Source organism: Priapulus caudatus, unplaced genomic scaffold (genome assembly GCF_000485595.1).
Source record: "Priapulus caudatus unplaced genomic scaffold, Priapulus_caudatus-5.0.1 Scaffold505, whole genome shotgun sequence".
In the NCBI taxonomy this organism is placed as follows: domain Eukaryota; kingdom Metazoa; phylum Priapulida; class Priapulimorpha; order Priapulimorphida; family Priapulidae; genus Priapulus; species Priapulus caudatus.
The window spans coordinates 1-19,001 of NW_014577566.1; the positions used below are offsets into that span (position 1 = coordinate 1).

At 41.4% G+C, this 19,001-nt stretch overlaps 2 protein-coding genes across 3 annotated transcripts; one reads left to right on the forward strand and one right to left on the reverse strand.

Moving 5' to 3' along the window:
• Positions 1-7,876: 7,876 nt before the first annotated feature.
• On the reverse strand, positions 7,877-10,017 carry LOC106811112. 2 transcript variants are annotated; one of them, XM_014814651.1, is made up of 6 exons: positions 9,933-10,017; positions 9,292-9,757; positions 8,972-9,153; positions 8,699-8,859; positions 8,330-8,520; positions 7,877-8,235 (listed from the first exon to the last, which is right to left on the reverse strand). In XM_014814651.1, exons 2-6 carry the CDS (start codon positions 9,713-9,715, stop codon positions 8,150-8,152), a joined length of 1,044 nt encoding a protein of 347 aa, XP_014670137.1. In that variant the 5' UTR covers positions 9,716-9,757; positions 9,933-10,017; the 3' UTR covers positions 7,877-8,149. The 2 variants fall into 2 exon arrangements, with proteins under 2 accessions (XP_014670137.1, XP_014670136.1); XM_014814650.1 differs by having other exon boundaries at positions 9,292-9,760; positions 9,933-10,005.
• A 1,536-nt stretch (positions 10,018-11,553) lies between these two features.
• LOC106811114 lies at positions 11,554-13,816 on the forward strand. Its single transcript, XM_014814653.1, has 6 exons — positions 11,554-11,642; positions 11,822-12,092; positions 12,297-12,478; positions 12,654-12,808; positions 12,973-13,169; positions 13,351-13,816. Exons 2-6 carry the CDS (start codon positions 11,867-11,869, stop codon positions 13,419-13,421), a joined length of 831 nt encoding a protein of 276 aa, XP_014670139.1. The 5' UTR covers positions 11,554-11,642; positions 11,822-11,866; the 3' UTR covers positions 13,422-13,816.
• The last annotated feature ends 5,185 nt before the right edge of the window (positions 13,817-19,001 follow it).

Genomic DNA, 19,001 nt, shown 5'->3' on the forward strand with positions numbered 1-19,001 from the left:
TATTATATATATATATATATATATATATATATATTATATTATATTATTTATATATTATATATATAATATAATAATATATATAATAATATATATAATAATATATATATAATAAAATATATAATATATATATATATACTATATATATATATATATATATAATATGCGAACAAAACGTTTTCATCTAATCGGCAAATCTTAAAAAAATAATATCTTCAAGAAAGTGATAAATTAAGCTCGCCACCTGACCGTGAAACCTCCTATTTATAGCTTAGGCCTATATAGATTTTCCCGCCATTTTCGTCACCTCTTATTCATTTTTGTATCAAATCAGTGTACGCTGGCGTGTACCACCTCAATCTGCGTGCATACCACGCGCTGTACGTGCGTGTACCGCGTGACGTGCGTGTACCGTACCGCGGTGTACGTGAGTGTACCCGCGTGTACGTGCGTTATCTCCGTGTACGCCGCGTGTAAAGTGCGTGTATGCTCGTGTACGCCGCGTGTATCTGCGCGTGTACTGTACGTGCGTGTATCTGCGTGTACGTGCGTGTATCTGCGTGTACGTGCGTGTCTGCTGCGCAGTGTACCCGTGCGTCCGCGTACGTGTGTGTTACTCCTCCGTGACCCGCGTGTACGTGCGTGTATCTTCGTGTAACCGTGTACGATGCGTGTAGCCTCGTGTACGTGCGTGTATCTTTCGTTGTACGTGTACGTGCGTGTACCTGCGTTGTACGTGCGTCTGTTACCCGCGTGTAACGTGCGTGTACCTGCGATGTACCGCGTTACAGTGCGTTGTATCTGCGTGTAGTGGTACGTGACGTGTTATCTGCGAGTACGTGCGTGTACCCGGCCGTGCGCGTACGTGTACCCCACTCTGTGCGGCCATGCCTGAGCAGCCTATTGTTTTACAAAATTGTCTAGCTGCAAGCCTCGTTTTCGTGCGTAAACCCAGGTCATAATGAATAATAATTAAGAAGGGTTCTATACACACTATTAATTTGGACACCAAATATATGGCATGTAATTCTGTTTCATAATTCGATTCAATTCAATTCGATGGTAATCGAATGTCGTGCTGTGAATCGATTCGATGACGATGCATCGATCGGATCTATCCTCGATCGCATCATTCGATTCCTACGATCGAATCATTCGATTCACCGCATCGAATGAATTCCGTATGCGTTGAATCGAATGATCGATGCGTGATCGAATGATGCCCATCGAATCATTCGATTCACGCATCGAATGATGCATCGAATCATTCCGATTCACGCATCGAATTCATTCGATCCTTGAAATATTATACTTTGCCTACGTTTCCGAATACGATGAGACGGGATACTAGAGAATGCGTTGCCGAAAGGAATTTGATCCGACGCGAAGGCAAGATCCTTTCGCGGCAGTTCCGCGCGCAAGGCCGCACGCAGACACGTCGGAACAGTCCTACACAGTATTGCCAGCGCTGGCGCTATGGATTCCGGTGCGCGTAATGAAATTGGCGGGCCGCAACGATCCATATAGCTGCCATGCGAACAGTCCCAATTTTTAGTAGCGCGGACACAGAGGGTAACATTTGGACGTGAACCAGTGTCTTCACGTTGTTTAAATAAACTGTAACCGAAGTAATCTGTTTCGTTAAACACGAGCTGTGCTCAGCTGCGAACAAATACAACAGAAAGACTGTCGAAATTTCGAATTCGCGAACCTTGCCCAGTAATGGAAACGGCTGTCAGAATCAGGAAAACACCTACCGCGCTCTTGCGCGCCCACAAGCTCGCACAACGTTTTTCCATATCGTTGGCAATGGCGAGGCTCGTAGCGGGATTGGAAAGCAGTGCGCCGCCTGACCGCCGCCTATAGCCATAGACTGCACTCTCTCCCCGGCACCTCTCGGCTTAGCTTAGTCACTCAATGGCTAATCGACGGTGAGAAATCCGTAGGTTATATATAGCCTTTGCACCTACGCGAACCTCTCTGAAAGAGAGTCAGGCCAGTTATATATATATATGCTGTTCTTCGGTTTATGTGATAATGCATTTCATAATAAAGGAAAAAAGGAACAGTCACTTCGATGTTCGTGTTCTTCCATTAAGCTGGTGATAAGCCTACGATCATCCTATGATCATGACATTTATCACCCTCCCACCTTCTCTCTTCTTTTCTCTTCTCTTTTCTTCTCCTTCTCTCTCTCTCTCTCCTTTTCTCTTCTCTTTTCTTCTCCCTCTCTCTCTTTTTTTTCTTTTTTTTTAGGCTGAAAAGTGGTACGGTCAATCCCGTACCAACCGTAGCGGCTCCGACGGGCCTGCCCTTGAACACTAGTTTCCATTTAGGTCCAAAGTCTGACGTCAATGACGATACAAAGGAAGATAGCGAGAAATCAATAAGTGTTAAAGAAATCCTGTAATCCTTAAATTGTAACCCTGTATCAGAATAACACCATATCCTACAGCACTACAGTCCCACGCTGATCTGTATCGTAATATATGTGTATATATTGATATACTAACTTATATAGGCGGGCTGAACTGGTGGTTTGCCCACGAATTATCACATGACGTGTCTACTGCAGTGATGTTGCACATGCAGGTTGCGTCATCATGATTTTGAACATAGTCATGGTTAGGGTCAGTAAAATGAGCAACGGTGAAGGCGAAGTGCGTAACCAACAGCTAGTGCGAACCCAGAACGATAGACCAGGTAACCGCAGATGACATTATCACCGCTTCGCTCTCCTCAAGATTTGTATATCCACTCTAACTGCTACTGGCCACACTTCTATAAACATATAATGAAAAAATATACGATATATAATTAGTTACATCGTTTGCCGCGGTTACAAAAGATATAGACAGTATATATAATGCCAGGTATAGCTAACGTAGTAGAACAATGCGTATTTTTAGAAGGAAATACATGCTCTAACAAGTCTCACTCCTAGTAAATGTAATAATTACGAATAACGTACGGATCTCTTCTCTCAATGATTCTGTTTCAATGACTGTTAGGATTTTGTAACCAGCGCTCCACCTCGTGACCTGATTGAATCACTACGTGTTGACGTAGCCTCGAACTAATAGACGACTACATGTCCGGCAAACATTCCCCCAATGTAACATTGCGGTTACCGAATTCTCTGAATCCGAATTCCCTGTACTGCTAGCAGAAATCAATCAAATAATTACGATAATCAAATGCTTGAATTACGATTAATATTGCACAAGGGTGCATGGACACATAATTGCTTCCAGTACATTTACGTTCAGTACGCTGTCCGATATCCATAGTGTCCACAGATTCACGTGAACGCCTTCGGTAGCCTTATATGACGAGAAAATCGTCATTTAAAACTATATAAGTAAGGCATATTAATATAATAAGTAATTGTTAAATCGAATTAGTTTTGTTGCACAGTGTGCGTGTTGTAATTTTCTCTCTCTCTCTCTAACAAGGCCTACTTTTATGTTACCTCCGGGTGTGTGGCCTCCGGGACGGAAGATAGCCAGTGAGTCAGCTTGACAGGGAGGGTTGTAGTTACAGAGCAGTTGGCGTGAATGTTTGTGGCGTCTGCTGGCACCAGCTATAACTATATACCCTTGTTTATAATTAATTTATTTGCTCTAACTTTACGATAGAATTTGCAACTTAATTAATTAAATCGGAATCCTAAATATGCAATGCAGAACTGGATTCCTTATAACACTACTAATTAGCATCCAAGCATTGTCATGCCATAAAATCGTTAGTATAATATCTCACAATTTAAGTATGTGAATGTATTATTGTATCAGAAAATGAAAGTTGGCAAAGTAGACGTAGGCCCCTATGTCGGAGACAGTGTAAAATAAGTGTATATATTTCTCATACCTTTCGTGTATTTATCCTTGGTAGTCACACAGATTCATATTTTACTCAGGTACAAATTGTTTGTAATGATTGCTTCGATGACTAGGCAAGAATAAAATGTCATCAAAAATTATTTATTCTTTTAAATAAATTAAAATCACCTGCGATTCCGATCGTATTATGAACTTGACTTGCCGCTCGCGGCTTTAAAGAAGTTGAATTCGCCGCACCAGGCACCAGACGCCACCTTAAGCAACTACAATTACTTACTAAAATAAAATCCTAGGCAGGGGATTGTTCCTAGACCTGCCTCGTCTACGTCTCCGGCACAGTAGATGCAACTATAGTCTTTCAATATACAGCCATACGACAATAGCTGGTATAATTACAATAAGGCAGTGCCAACTTATAGCTTAGACCTGACATATGTCTCTGTTTCGCTTTGTGATATTATAGGTACAACGCGTAGGTACTTCAACACAGCGACACTACAATAATATTGTACTGTGAAAAGGTTGAAGATCTCAGTGTTCTCGTAGAGTTGGCAGCGTAGTCTTGTAACAAACAGTAGATGACGTAGTCGAAGATTCGTTGTTGAACTAGGACTTTTTTAGTACTTGACACATAGAAATATATTTACAACACACATACTAAATACAGCCTAGGTGACCATGCCTAGGTCCCGTGCTCTCCGTTTCCGTGTGTCTATCTACATCGTATCTGTGTATCTACTTCTCTAGTATCTCCTCTATCTTTAGTATATCTTCTTTCTCGTTGTCAGGGTGGTTAGGGTGCGCGCGGTCGCCTACATTACACAACAATAACTTGCTAGGGTTAGAAGTTTAGACAATTAGTCGCACAGCCCTAATTAGCCCGCGGCCCTGCAATACAGCAATCCTTCATTCCCTCTCGAAAAGAATCGTGTACTCACGAAAATACAGTTATACATAAAAAACACATTAAAATATGAATAGGGGAAAACATTAGTCCAACGTTGTAAACCTCAACAGTGCCATAATATATGTTAGAAGTGTGCAATATTATTATAATGTAATTTTAGAAAACGCCGACACCGACTGCGTTTACGCGTGATATGGTGATGTAAATCCGTGGGGTAGTACTGTATAGGGATGGAAAGTCCGGTTTTGACACAAGTTGAGGGGGATATTGCTGCAGACGTCTAGTGAAAATCGTCATTTTCAGCTCACCTTGACATCGTCAAGCTGAGCTATTGCCATGGGTCGTCGTCCGTCGTACCTCCGTCCGTCCGTCCGTCCGTCAACATTTGGCTACGGTCAACGATAACTCAGGAACCGTTTGACCCACATGTTTGAAATTGGGTATAGTTGTTACTGCTATGCTCCCATATTGAACGTCCTATTTTAGAGCATGCCAGTCGACGTACTTTCGAGCCACGACAATTTTTTGGCAAAAATGTGAATTGCCATTTGTCAGTTCAGGTTCAACGGATTTTGCTCATTTTTAGTATGTAAATGAATAAGGGCTAGGGGTTTTGATATTTAACAACAAATTATGCAAATTAGGTAGGTTTTTGCAATTATTTAGCATATTATAATATAGCCACGCAGATAACAGTCTGTGGTGTCACACTCGTCTGGTTCGTTTTACAAGATTTCATTGACAATATCTTTAATGCAAAATTGGTATTTCCTAACCCACCCTGCCGATAAAACGTCTATATTCGAGTAAAGTTTTACAAAACATGTCGGAACGCAGCATAACCTATTTATTTCGAACGCCATCGCTAAGAAACATCAAAGCGGGTATAGCGCCATCTACCGTCACAAATTGTGATTCATTTTGGTTTATAAATTATTATTGCGATATATAGATGGCAACCGTGTGCTACCGCCTAGAGAAACTCATACGACGTAAACACTTTCATGCAACCAATTAACCTTTGACAAAAGTTGTGTTATGGGCAGGGAAACACCATTGTTACGTGGTATATAGTAGCTACGTGGAATAAGCGTATCCTCTCAATCTTACACATTACACATCGGGAGCTTCGCTTTTAGGCAGTGCCTAAATCTGAATGTTATAAAAACGTTAAATGGCGATCATTTAGGTGTAACGCCATCACTCGCCCTCATCTCAGACTTCCACATCTCAAACAATTATTTTCGCATAAAAAATTACACATATAATTATCAAGAGTATATAATGTGAGTTCTCCCATAATTATATACTCTTCGTTTCTATAATGTACGTCGATGGTTGCTCAATTAAAACTGACTTCTTCTCACTCACTCATTCGTGTCCTTTTTTTGTGGTGAGCTACATAATCATTGACACTTTCATCGTATCACAGCAGCGGGTCGACAATCTGCACCGGAAACTCAACTCGTATCGGCAAGGAAAGCCAAGGAAGGAGGGCGATACAAGGATACCATATCTTATAAAACGCGTCAGTAATCGGTTAATCAAAAAAAAACACACACACAAAACAAACAAACGAACGACGAAACATAAAAATGCAGATAGCACCGGCTAAGCTATATCGTAACCACAGCTATGTCGTGGTATAATTATAATAGACCGAATGGTATCGGCAATTGTGACGCATGACGTGGTAGACGTACCTCTTTCCGGGCAGAGCTGCTTTAGCTCGTTCGTCATATTTAATTACATATCCGTTTAACGTACCATGGTGAGTTTGCCGTAATATGCCTCTGTTGGCAGGGACGCTAATTTCAGCTTACCCTATTGGCCACGTTCGAGGTCATACTTTAAAAATCGGCGAGGTCTCGGCCTCCCTCATCGCATGGGTTCACAATTATATATTCTTCTCTCCTGTTCGACGGTTTGAGTCACAGTCACGCCGCACAATGAAATTTGCATACAACGCTAGCTATAACTACGAAAATTCGCGCGCTGCTCTGCAATTCGCAAGCTATTTTACTGTTAATAAATTATTTCCGAACTCGTGGCTATGTATACAGCGAAATTACGATGTATAGCTTATCCTAGCGTCGCCGCGTAGATTTATTCTTCTTCATTTGCTCCTCGACGTTGCTCGGTGTGAACTTTTCCCATAGCTATCAGGCAGGTGGACATACTTCACTTGATCTTCTAGTGTTGGATTGTATTAAAACATGCAGATAACTGTATAAATTACTAATATACATTACGGGCAAGTGCTTTGTGTATTCTCTCCTCTAGTTTATAATAACAATAATGAGTTTCAAGCCATGTGTCATCTCGTATGTCGTTAGTAACCAGTCATTGCACCCGTCTCACGAATTTATACAATACAGAAACACAACGGGTAATATTTCCGATTACGCAGTGTCGCATCGAGAATTCCTTGTGCTTGATCACATTATACGATTGCTTGCACGAATCAGTTATATAATTTATATTTATTTCGTTTTTAATATAAAAAAAACAATTTCTGTATAATATAGGCCTACTTAATTTATGTGTATTTCATTTCCGTTTAATTTTCCGTTTGTTTCCTCCCGACCTACTTCTTTCCGTTAAATTAGTTACTGTCATTTGTATTGATAATATTAATTAAAATTTAATTAATTTAATCACATACTATCGAGATGCATTACGTTTGTGCATATACCGCGCAAGTTCAGATTTTGTTCCCTTTATTTTATTGTCCGACTGTTTACACGGTAAAAATTCAAAATCTAAATAGAGTGATTTTCATAAGCAGGAAAATTAAATGATTTGTTAAGGTCGTCGAATTCACCACGAAGGTCGCTAGCAGTCCTCAAGGAATGCGACATCACAAGGGGAAGTGATTCAAATCCAGGTTGCCACGAGTATGCATTTTTATCGTTTTAGCAATCAAACAATAAATAATCTTACTCCCAAATATTGCAGGCTTTTTTATTAAGATTATAGCAATTTTATTTGATCTGCCCGCCTAGTGGCGACTTTCGTAGTGAGGATCTTAATATCATCTAAATTTGTTGAAATTCAGCGGCAGTGTCAGATTTGTTGGAAAGCAGAATAAATACGTCGCCAACTGCACCAGCAAGGCAAAAACTACCAACAGCGTTAATATTTTTTTTATTAGTAGCATATTTATTACATAACACAAATCTATAAACGATAATATTTCCAAACAAATAATAATGAATAAAACAATTCTTTAATGTAGAACGTTCGTTATCGTGTTGCATAATTGCAATATTACAAATAAAAAAACGACCCTTATATCGTACATTCACAGATATCGCTCGAGTGTCAATCTAAACAAAATCATTCTTTTAACAGTATTGTTTTCCTCGACGCTGATGACGTCATGGTGTCATGTGGGTAACGTTCATGGGGTGTGGTGGTGGTGGTGGTGGTGGTGGTGGTGATGTGAATGTCGCACAAAGATGAGCATCGTATCGGCAGATTCGTACGCTGCAACGATAGAATTCGCATATATTACATCACGGGTATTGTTATTACTAGCATCAATGAAAAACCAAGGAATACCATTCATAGGCATACTCACAGTTCGGCGAGCATGCGGCTCCTTCGGGGCAATACAAGAACATGGGTCTCTCGTCTGGATTCATGTATCCCCACTCACAGGGATCACACTCTTCTGGCATCCTGTCGAGCACTACGATCCAGCCAGGATCGGAGCAGCAATTGTCGTCTTCATGAATATAGAAGCGTCTCTGTATAGATGCCGACGCGTCTCTGAAGTAGACGAACAGACTTGCACGAGGCTACGATAATATCACACTATAATAAATACTATCAATTAGTATACTAAATAACAGGGGCATATGTTGTCTTCTAAAAGCTACTGGCCCATGCCAGATATGATATATGATAGATTAGATATGATGATGAAAACCGAATATCAAATACATACCCTGCTATACTGCAGTAATCAGTAGGAGATCCCGGATGAAGGTCAGAGAATGACGAAGAAAGTATGTTGTCTTCTGAAAACCACTCTACTTTGTTTTGGTTCCGACCATCGAAATTCACGAACATTACGACGTCATCGTTCTTCAGGAATACCACTTTTACCTAAACAAGGATGAGCAATTCAGTTTATTTCCGTTAGCAGCGAGTGGTTGTAATGGTTTAATCTCCACAATATTCTCTGACAGTACCGGTACCGTTATTTAAGTTATCACACCTGCTTTATCTCCGTCCATTCGTTGGCCATGTGTGACTTGTAGTTGATACGGTAGTGAGAAGTGGGAATCATTGCTTCTGGTACATTTACGTTCAGTACGCTGTCCGACATCCACAGTGTGTACAGATTCATGGGAACGCCCGCGGTACCCTTGAACACTAGTTCCCATTGAGGTCCAAAGTCTGACAGCACAATCGAAAAAAAATATTACATTTATATAAAACTTTATATAAATACATATTATATAAAATTTATATGCAATACAATATAGAACTGAAATACATACACACTATCTTCTGCACATATCGACGTGTACGAACCTACGGATGGAGTGAAGATATGATCTGCCCACGTCGCCTCACACGTGGCATGTATGACGTTAGCGTTGCAGATGCAGACAGGTGCGTCATGGGGGTGGTGAGGATCAGGATGCGGATCAGGATCGGGTGTAGAAGCGGATGTAGAAGAGGGTGTAGAAGCGGATGTAGAAGCGGATGTAGAAGCGGATGTAGAAGCGGATGTAGAAGCGGATGTAGAAGCGGATGTAGAAGCGGATGTAGCAGTGGGGTGGTGGTGATGGATAAAATCCTGGTGGTTCGAATTCCCACCGGCAGAGTTCGCTGTGGTGGGCACTGCAGGTTTGCCTCTACCAAGGCCTTCACCACCGAATCCACCAGCAACGGTGAGGATCATGTGTGCAACCAACAGCCAGCACACGGCAACCCAAGCAATCGTAGATGACATTCTCTTCGTGCTGTTTTCTCCGAATCTATTTATTCACGCGAGCTACTGGAAATAGAAGCAAAAAAAGCGCGCGCGTACTTAACGGTGTCACGGCAGTGCGTGATGCATAGAGAGCACACTTTTTTTCGATACACGTGCAGAGCAAACAACTAGGCGTAAACTTACACGCACATTATCAATACTAACGCTTAGTATACGCGGTATGAACCATACTTACCTCACTGCCGGCCGCTGTGTGTCAAGCTCTCCCATCACGACAACTTATATACCGGCGTGTTGCGTGACCGTGAGGCTATTGAAACCAGCGCTCCACCTCGTGATCACATTGAATCCCGACGTTTTGACGTAGCCTCGTACATCGCTGCCGTATATACAACATACACCAAAGCCCTAGCTAGCGGGTGGGGAAGGTTGCACCCCCCCCCCAACACACACAAACACAGACCAATAAAGATACAGATTCAGGTCAATGGCGAACTGCCACGGTCGCCCCGAATTGGACAGGACACAAACCGCACGCGAATTTGCCAACCGCGGGCAAAACGAGTTGACTACACTCCGGTAAATGCAAAAGTCTATACCCTAGCCTATCAGCTGGGATTCACCACTCACTGTGACATTTGCATTACCGTTAATTCACAAACCCGCTATTCCGACCTGAACACTTCCTTGGTTATCGAACAAGCGTGCGAACACTACATGGACTGATGCTCTATCGCTCTTCACCAACGAAGCATCAATGTATTACTGTATGAATGTATGCTTATTTATGCATTAATTTACTGATGTATTAATGTAGGCCTAACTGGTGCATTGACGCATAGAAACAAGACTCTGGGTGGCATATACAATAAAAAACAGAACTCTCGTCATGTGGCACATGGAATACATAGAATATATGCATACTATACGACTGGCTAGACAGCGCATACAATACATGAAACATAAACTGCGAGCATATTTAAATTCTAAATTACACATGTTATATTATACATACTTGTGCAAACTGATCCGTTGTACTGTACGTACGTATAGGTGGACACAACTTAAGCATAGTCAATACTCTACGTCTCTGGAAGTTCTGGCATCAATCGCATATATTTTACCATTTCGATTATCGTGTTTGATCATTTTCATGATCTTTCATGCTCTCGTGTTCAGTATTTCTGTAACAGATCAACGTTAGAACATCGAGTAATCAGTTCGGAACCGCGCGTTTGAACTCAAGCGGCGAGTCAAGTTGATAATGCAATTGGAATCAGGCCTGCTATAGCAGACACACATACACACACGCGCACACACACGCATGCCTGCACATACGCACGCGGGCAGCCACGCCCGCCTGCACGCTCGCACGTATATATATATATATATATACGTATATAATTATATATATATATATATATATATATATATATGTCTGTGTGTGTGCGTGCGTGCGTGCGTGCGTGTACTGAATAAACGATAACGAGGTAAGATCGAGGCTACGTCAACACGTAGTGATTCAATCAGGTCACAAGAACCTTACAGTAAACGGGAGGGGATAATTGAGAAACAGATTTGGTAGACATTCACATGTACATGAGCGTAGCTAGAAAATTTTGCCTGGGTTGGCAAATTCGCATGTGGTTTGTTTCCTGAACAATTGGGGGCGACCGTGGCAGTTCGCCATTGACTATGTAATAGTATCTCTATTGGTCTGTGTTTGTGTGTGGCGGGGGGTGCAACCTTCCCTCCCCGCTAGCTAGGGCTTTGGTGTACGTTGTAGGCCTATATACGGCAGCGATGTACGAGGCTACGTCAAGACGTGGGGATTCAATGTGATCACGAGGTGGAGCGCTGGTTTCAATAGCCTCACGGTCACGCAATACGCCGGTATATAAGTCGTCGTGATGGGAGAGCTTGACACACAGCGGGTGGCAGTGAGGTAAGTATGGTTCATACCGCGTATACTAAGCGTTAGTATTGATATTGTGCGTGTAAGTTCCCACATAGTCGTCTGTTCTCACTAATGTCATACATCAAATGCTCCGTATGAATGACGCACGTGTATATGTCACACTCTACAGGGTACATGACACGGTTTTTGTGTTTTATTTCTTGTAGATTGTGTGGATTGATACAATACTGCGGTCAGAAGTAGCAGTGATAATGTCATCTGCGGTTACCTGGTCTATCATGTGTTGCCTGTTGGTTACGCACGTCGTCCTCACGGCTGGACATGACGATGATGATGATCATGACGATGATTGTCATGACGATCATGACGATGATCATCATGATCATTATGATCATGCAACCTGCGTGTGCAACATCACTGCAGTAGAGACGCCATGTGATCATTCGTGGGCGAACCACCTGTTTAGTCCACCTATAGGTTAGTATATCGATATATACATACATATTACGATATGGGCAAGGCGAAGTAGTATTCTAATGCAGCGTTAGATTATAAGGATGACAGGCTTGATAGTATTCTTACCATAATATAATAATAATATAGTAATATATATATATAGTAGTATATAGTAGTAGTTTCCACCAACCCGGTAATTTTTACCATTCGTCTTTGTGCTGTCAGATTTTGGAACTGAATGGGAACTAGTGTTCAAGGCTACTGCGGGCGTTCCCATGAATCTGTACACACTGTGGATGTCGGACAGCGTACTGCACGTAAATGTACCAGAGGCAATGATTCCCACTTCTCACTACCGTATCAACTACAAGTCACACATGGCAAACGACTGGACATATGTAGAGGAGGTGGGTTGTCGAACTTAGTCACTGCATTTTTTATGGATGTTTTTCTCGATGTAATTTTTCGTGTTATATCTCTCACATATATATCTATATATATAATTGTATATATCATATATATAGAGATGTATAATATTTATATAATATACAGAGATAGTGATAATTATATATATTTCTTTAGGTAAAACTGGTCTTCCTCAAGAACGACGAAGTGGTGGTGTTCGTGAATTTCAACGGCTGGTGTGAGGACAGAGTAAGTTGGTTTTCAGAAGAAAACATCATCGACTCTTCATTCTCTGACCTACCAAGCTGTACTTTATTCACCAGTATAGCAGGGTATGTATTTTTGAACATTGGATAATTCGCCATGTGGCTATTTCGAACATTCCAGCTGCTATGCTAACGTTTCATATTTTTCCATTTTGGTAAGACAACGAGCCAAAATATCGCGTTTGGTTATCGAGGGATTGCTGTAAGGGTGAGGTTGTTATTTTCTACAGGGACTCTGATTCTGACATGCAGAGACGGTTTTTCATTCATGATTCTTACACCTGCTGCTCTGATGACCCTGGGTGGATAGTCGTGTTGGATAGGATGAGCCCACAGGAGGATGACGAATGTGACTGGGGAATTATGCGTCCGTCCGAGAGACCCATGTTCCTGTATTGTCCCGACGGGGAATCGTGTTCAGCAACATGTAAGTTTGACATACTTTTGCTCTGATTCTTTATTGTTTTTATCCCAAATTTAAGGACTGATTATAATTATTGATGCGTTCTATGGTTGCAGCATATACTTCTGCCGATACAATGTAATTGGCGCCTCATAATCAATGCAACCACACCAGGAATGTCGTTTGCGTTTTTCCATCGTTACAGCATATACGTCCGCTGATACAATGCTCATCCTTGTACGGCATGGTCTTGGATCCGGTTCCTGTGAGGATTGAGCTGTTCCGTCACTGCAGTATATTCTATTACTGAGCGTCACCGATCATGATTCACTGCAAATACGCCTGCCAAAACCGGCACAAAGTAGTATTGGTGCTAGGCTAATCATTTTAAGGAACGATGTTGGTTTAGTTTTACAAATGTCTGTGCTTAAATGATCCCCGATGTGTGGACCTTGATTGGATCTGAGACAGTGGTCAATTTTTATTTATTAATATTTTCATATAAACAAGTAACACCTTCAATAATGAATGTGACTTAATTAAAGAAGAATTACGTTTTATATTCAAGTTATTATTATTTCTTATTACATCTTGATTGACAACATTATTAGCAGAACATGTTATTATGATAATAATAAATATGGTACTATAAAAAAAACTGTTGCACTTATTTTGTTTGTTGGTTTGTTGGCTTGGTATTGTTATCACCTATAATAAGAAAGCTATCCTGGAAAGCTTCCTTCACAATTCCTTATGGTACAGAAATAACAAAAATCACTTTGTATATATTATCACTATATTTAACAATATCAGTAATGCACTTAACGCAGATGGTAATACCACTGCCGATAAAAATTAAACTATAATAAATAACATTTCAATCACGCTCCTACAAGCCCAGTTCCATCTTCACAAATGCCTTTTCAACCGCTGCCCATAAAAATTATGGTCCCGGTTAGTCCGCCGGCACCACTGTCTTTTCCCTCGGGTTTGTCTGTAGAGCTACGCCCACGAGTCGTGTACATGGAGAGGGGCTCAGGCAGGTTGCATGCTCTCCTTGTAATGTAGTTCTCAACAAGCTCCCGTCAACCTCTCTGAAGAGGGTGCATCATTGCGTAAAATCAGGTTGTTCAGACAGTGCCAGACAGTGATTGCAGCCTCGATCTTTAAGATTTTTGGAATAACTTTCCCAAGAATGATATCCATATGAGAGTGAGATGACTTTTTCAAATTCCATGCTTCAGAATTACCTACTCGATCAGCTACCGTACTGTGCAGTGTACTGGTACTATCGTTGTCAGTGTTCATGTTGTAACTAAGGATCCGAAACTCATGTCCTATTTGCCGTCATCATATTGTAGTGGCCCTAGGGGTAGCCGACTACGGTATGACAGGCGTTATATAGTTAACGCGTGTTTAGTTGTATGGATTCAGTGTTTGCTCCTGCCGTTAGGCAGGACGGTGATGCCCGTAGCAAATAACAAGTAGTACCAGTGGAACAGAACACAGTTAGATTCGGTTAACTGTACGGTTATAGTTTTATTGTTGCTTACTAGATTACAAATGATTCCCCTGCATTCGTATATGCAGCGGATCCTATAACCCCTAGACTAACAGTAAAGAATTAACGCGTCGCCGGTTTCGTCTTCCCCTCTCTCGTTTGTCCTTTCGTCGCGTAGACCTAGGTAGTCTCCAAGGGTGTCTCCCTCGTAGTCGCTCCTGGCTCTACCTAACTGAAATCCCGTTCTTCTCCACCTGTAGTGAAAGATCCCGGCTGAGCCCCCATTTTACCTGCAGTCTTCTTTCTTTCCCGTTTTATTCCCCTCTCCCGTTGTTCTACCTACCTGAAAACCCGGGCTTCTATTCCCTCTGTTATCTCTCTTCCCGAGACCTAAAATGCTTTCTCCCTCTTTCTCTTCTTCTTCTTCTTCTTCCTCTTCTTCTTCTTACCTAAACCTAACCTGAAAAATAACGCCTACGCTGCTCGGGTCGGCGCGCCTTATATATACCTAGCTGGCAACGCCCACCCTACGTGCCGTTGTTTAGTACGCATTGTCAAAACACTACGAATTTTGCACAGAGGAGAGTTAGTGATCCGCTAGGGGACGGCTCTGATTGGCTAATTTTGTCTTTTATTTATTTTATTTTTTATTATTTTTGGCTAATTTTGTTTTATTTTAGAATTAGGGATAGGGTTAGGGTTAGGGTTAGGATTAGGGTTAGGGTTAGGGTTAGGGTTAGGGTTAGGGTTAGGGTTAGGGTTAACTGATTTCTATATCCACAACTTATTTCTATATTTACTATCTCTCCTCTGAGACCTACTAAAACACTACTCCCCACGCAGATTTCGTTAGCTGGTGCAACAGTTTCACCAAACTCCACGACAGATGGCGCTCTCGCTCTGGCTCAATTCTACTGAGTGAAATATCCTGAGTGAGCGAAGGGAGGTGTAACGTAGTATTTGGACGCTCCGTATGCATGCTCTTTTGTTTTGCTCTTGTTTTCTTTTTGTTTGAATCTTGTTTAGCACGGCCATAGGAAATAGTAGACATGCTCTTTTTTCTCTTTTTTTGCCTTGTAACCTGACACACATAACACAGTCTTACTAATTTACTACATATTGCAAATTGTTTCAATCAAATGTTTCCATCAGTGACCGGGAAGTCCGCCATGTTTGTTTATTGCAACCGTGTCAAAGGGCAAGATGCGCAGATGACTACTGCGCATATTGCGCATGCGCTGTGTGCGCCCTTGCAAAACAAGAGGCGCCTGTGCGCATGCGCACTTAGAAGCGTCCAGTTTCGGGCGAGCGTCCAAATACTACGGTATATGAGCACTGTATGCAGTTTAAACCCGTGGCTGGTACAATTATTGCACCATCTGATGTAACTCGTTTCTAAGTAAATATTCCTCTCTTCGACAACATAGACTATGCATTCTATTCAAATCTCCTCGTATATTATGCTAATGAATAGTACATAAACGCGTTGATTATCATACTCTATATATCGCGTTCTTGTTTACATTCCTTGTTCTGAGCACCTCCCAACAAAAAAAACTATCAAAGGAAGACTTACTAAGGATTCTAACCTCTGTGGATGACGATGACATCCCGTCTGATACACACCGTATCATGCTAAATAAGATTAAAGGAAGGATCATCGATAAGGTCAGTCAAGCCATTAAGACAGTCATTCAAGATAAGTTAGCCCCCCTCACGCAAGAACTTAAGAGGATCAACGGAACCGTCGCTTACCTGGAAAAAAGCCAGAACTTCTTGGCTAAGAAGTATGATAGTATAATTGATGAAAACAAGGTACTCAAGCTAACCGTCTCGAAACTGGAGCAAATCGCTAGCACTAACTCTATGACTATTGACGCACTAGACCAGTATGAGAGGAGGGAGACCCTAATTTTTACGGGAATCCCCCCCAATAGTGTAGAAAGCACCGATGCACTAATAATTGATGTGACTAGTGTCATGAATATTAAAATCAAACCAAAGACAGTAGCGTCTCACACAGACTTCAAAATCATAACTATAGGACCCCACCATCAATCATTGTAAAATTCACAACACGAAACTTGAGAGACAAAATATATGAACATAGAAAACTTGCACTGACACTTGATAAAATTGGCTTCACCTCCACAGACAAAATATTTATTAATAAGAGTCTAACAGAAAACAGAAGACGACTATTCTCGAAGTGCCTGTCACTAAAAAAAGAAAAAGGTTACAGGTTCCTCTGGACTAGAAATGGCCAGATCCTGACCAGAAAAACTGAAGCATCTGAAATAATTCAAATTAACAACGATCAAGACCTTACCAAAATGCTATAGGATAGCCCAGCCAAAGCGGCTCAGTATCGGAATAAACCTGATATTTATTTTGATCATGATTAATTATCCATGTGCACACTTTAACAATCCATGTAAAACTAACCAACAAGCCATTTTTTGCGACATCTGCCGTAAAATGCATGGTGTCACCTTAAATGCACATCTCTTAACCAGAAAGACCTTGAGACACTTGATCGCATCATCTGACATACCATACTACTGCACAACAATATAGGCTGTCTAAATAAAAGATAGCGTCTGCATTTCACATTAAATTATACAAATACTTGCAATAATGATAGCTTAAGTAAAAAAATACCAATACTTTTGGTCCATTGTAGGCTTTTTCTATGACGATTAATTTTTTAAATATTTAGCATAATTTAAATGTATAAAATGCATATGTTTGTGAATGGCGGCCATTTTAAAATCCAAAATGGCGCCCTAATATGAATTTAAAAAATGTAAACGTTGGTTTCCGATTCAGTACCATCGTAAAGATTACAGAAATGCATATATTTGCAATCTCAAATCGCAGCAACCTCATAATTAGGACATAAGAACCTGCAAAACAGCTGAAATAGCTGAATAGCATACTGTCCTCACTTGACGATCTGCAGCCCGGATATCCGCCCGAAGCGCGCAAACGCCGCGTAGCGGCGACACAATGACTTATTCGCTGCCCTCTATTTAGAAACATCTTCCCGAGGCCCTCTGGGTATAACAGAAAGCCGCATAATCTGTCAATTGAGGAGTTGTGGTGATTGCAGAAGCCTTTCAACTCTGCACGTAGGGCGAGAATAAATCCAAATGCTCGTAAGTGCTACTTTTCTGGTCGGCGCTTTAGGTTTTCCTCTAGAAAAGCGAGTTTGCATTTCTTCCGTTTCACGCCCTGAACTTATTCTCGTACATATGGCGTCCCATAGATGGCGCGACGAGGCTCTCTTCGAGGGATTTTCCAGAGAATTTTCCACACAAGGATCGGCGATTCGGCTTAGACTGCTCCGCGGTGGAGAGTTCCACACGCTGCACTAACTATAACTTTAGTGTAGCGAAAGATACTGGGCGAGTTAAGGTCCGTACCAGTCTAGCTGGAATCGTGACGTGGGATTGTAATTATCGTAGCAATCTTGCGTTTCCCTCAGCGTGATTGGCTAAGCCCGTTGATTGATGTTTGTTTAGACTGAGAATTTGCACTAGATGTTCTCTGGCAAAAAAAACCCGCCGCCGTGGCGTCAGCAGCAGCAGCCGTATGTGCTGCCAGAGCAGAATCAGTGCGGGCGTCTGAAGGTCTACGAATGTTAAGAATTAACCGCGCAAAACGTTTCTGCATTTAACGTTGCGCAAAACTTTTTCAATATCCGTAGGTGAAACAGAGTAGGCCTAGCCTATAGTATAGAAACATTAAGAATTTTGTACTAAGTAAATACATTTACGGACTGTTGGATGAGTATTTGTTTTGAAATCGTATGAAATACAGCGAGTGTATTTAGTTAGCATTATATTCTATTGAAACGCTTCAAGTGCCTGTGCCTTCAGTCTATGGAAAACTACCAAAGCGTACGTACAGCATTTTTGCATATATTACATCGTCCCAGCGTGCTGCTTATAGCAAAACACCGTCTACCCTGCGGTCGAGGGGGGCCCTGATTGCTCTTGTGCAGAAAAACTTCGCAGAAAAACTTCGACTCGCCTGCTCGCAGTTACCTTGACGGTCCAACCCCTATATATACGCTATATAGCATGCACGACTCCTACGGCTATCAACAACGCCTAGGATATACTCAACATACTAGGCTACTCTATAGTGATTTTATGTGATTATTACGCCGTCATTGTTTGTATATAGGTGAACATTTCTATGTACATGAATAGAGGCATAGGCCCAAGGATAGAGAATTTGGGTCCCATAAAACCAATGTGCTAACCTTAACCCTAATTCTAACCCTCTAAACCCTAAACCCTAACATACCTAACCTATATATATTGCTACTAAATATTTTTAATATGTAG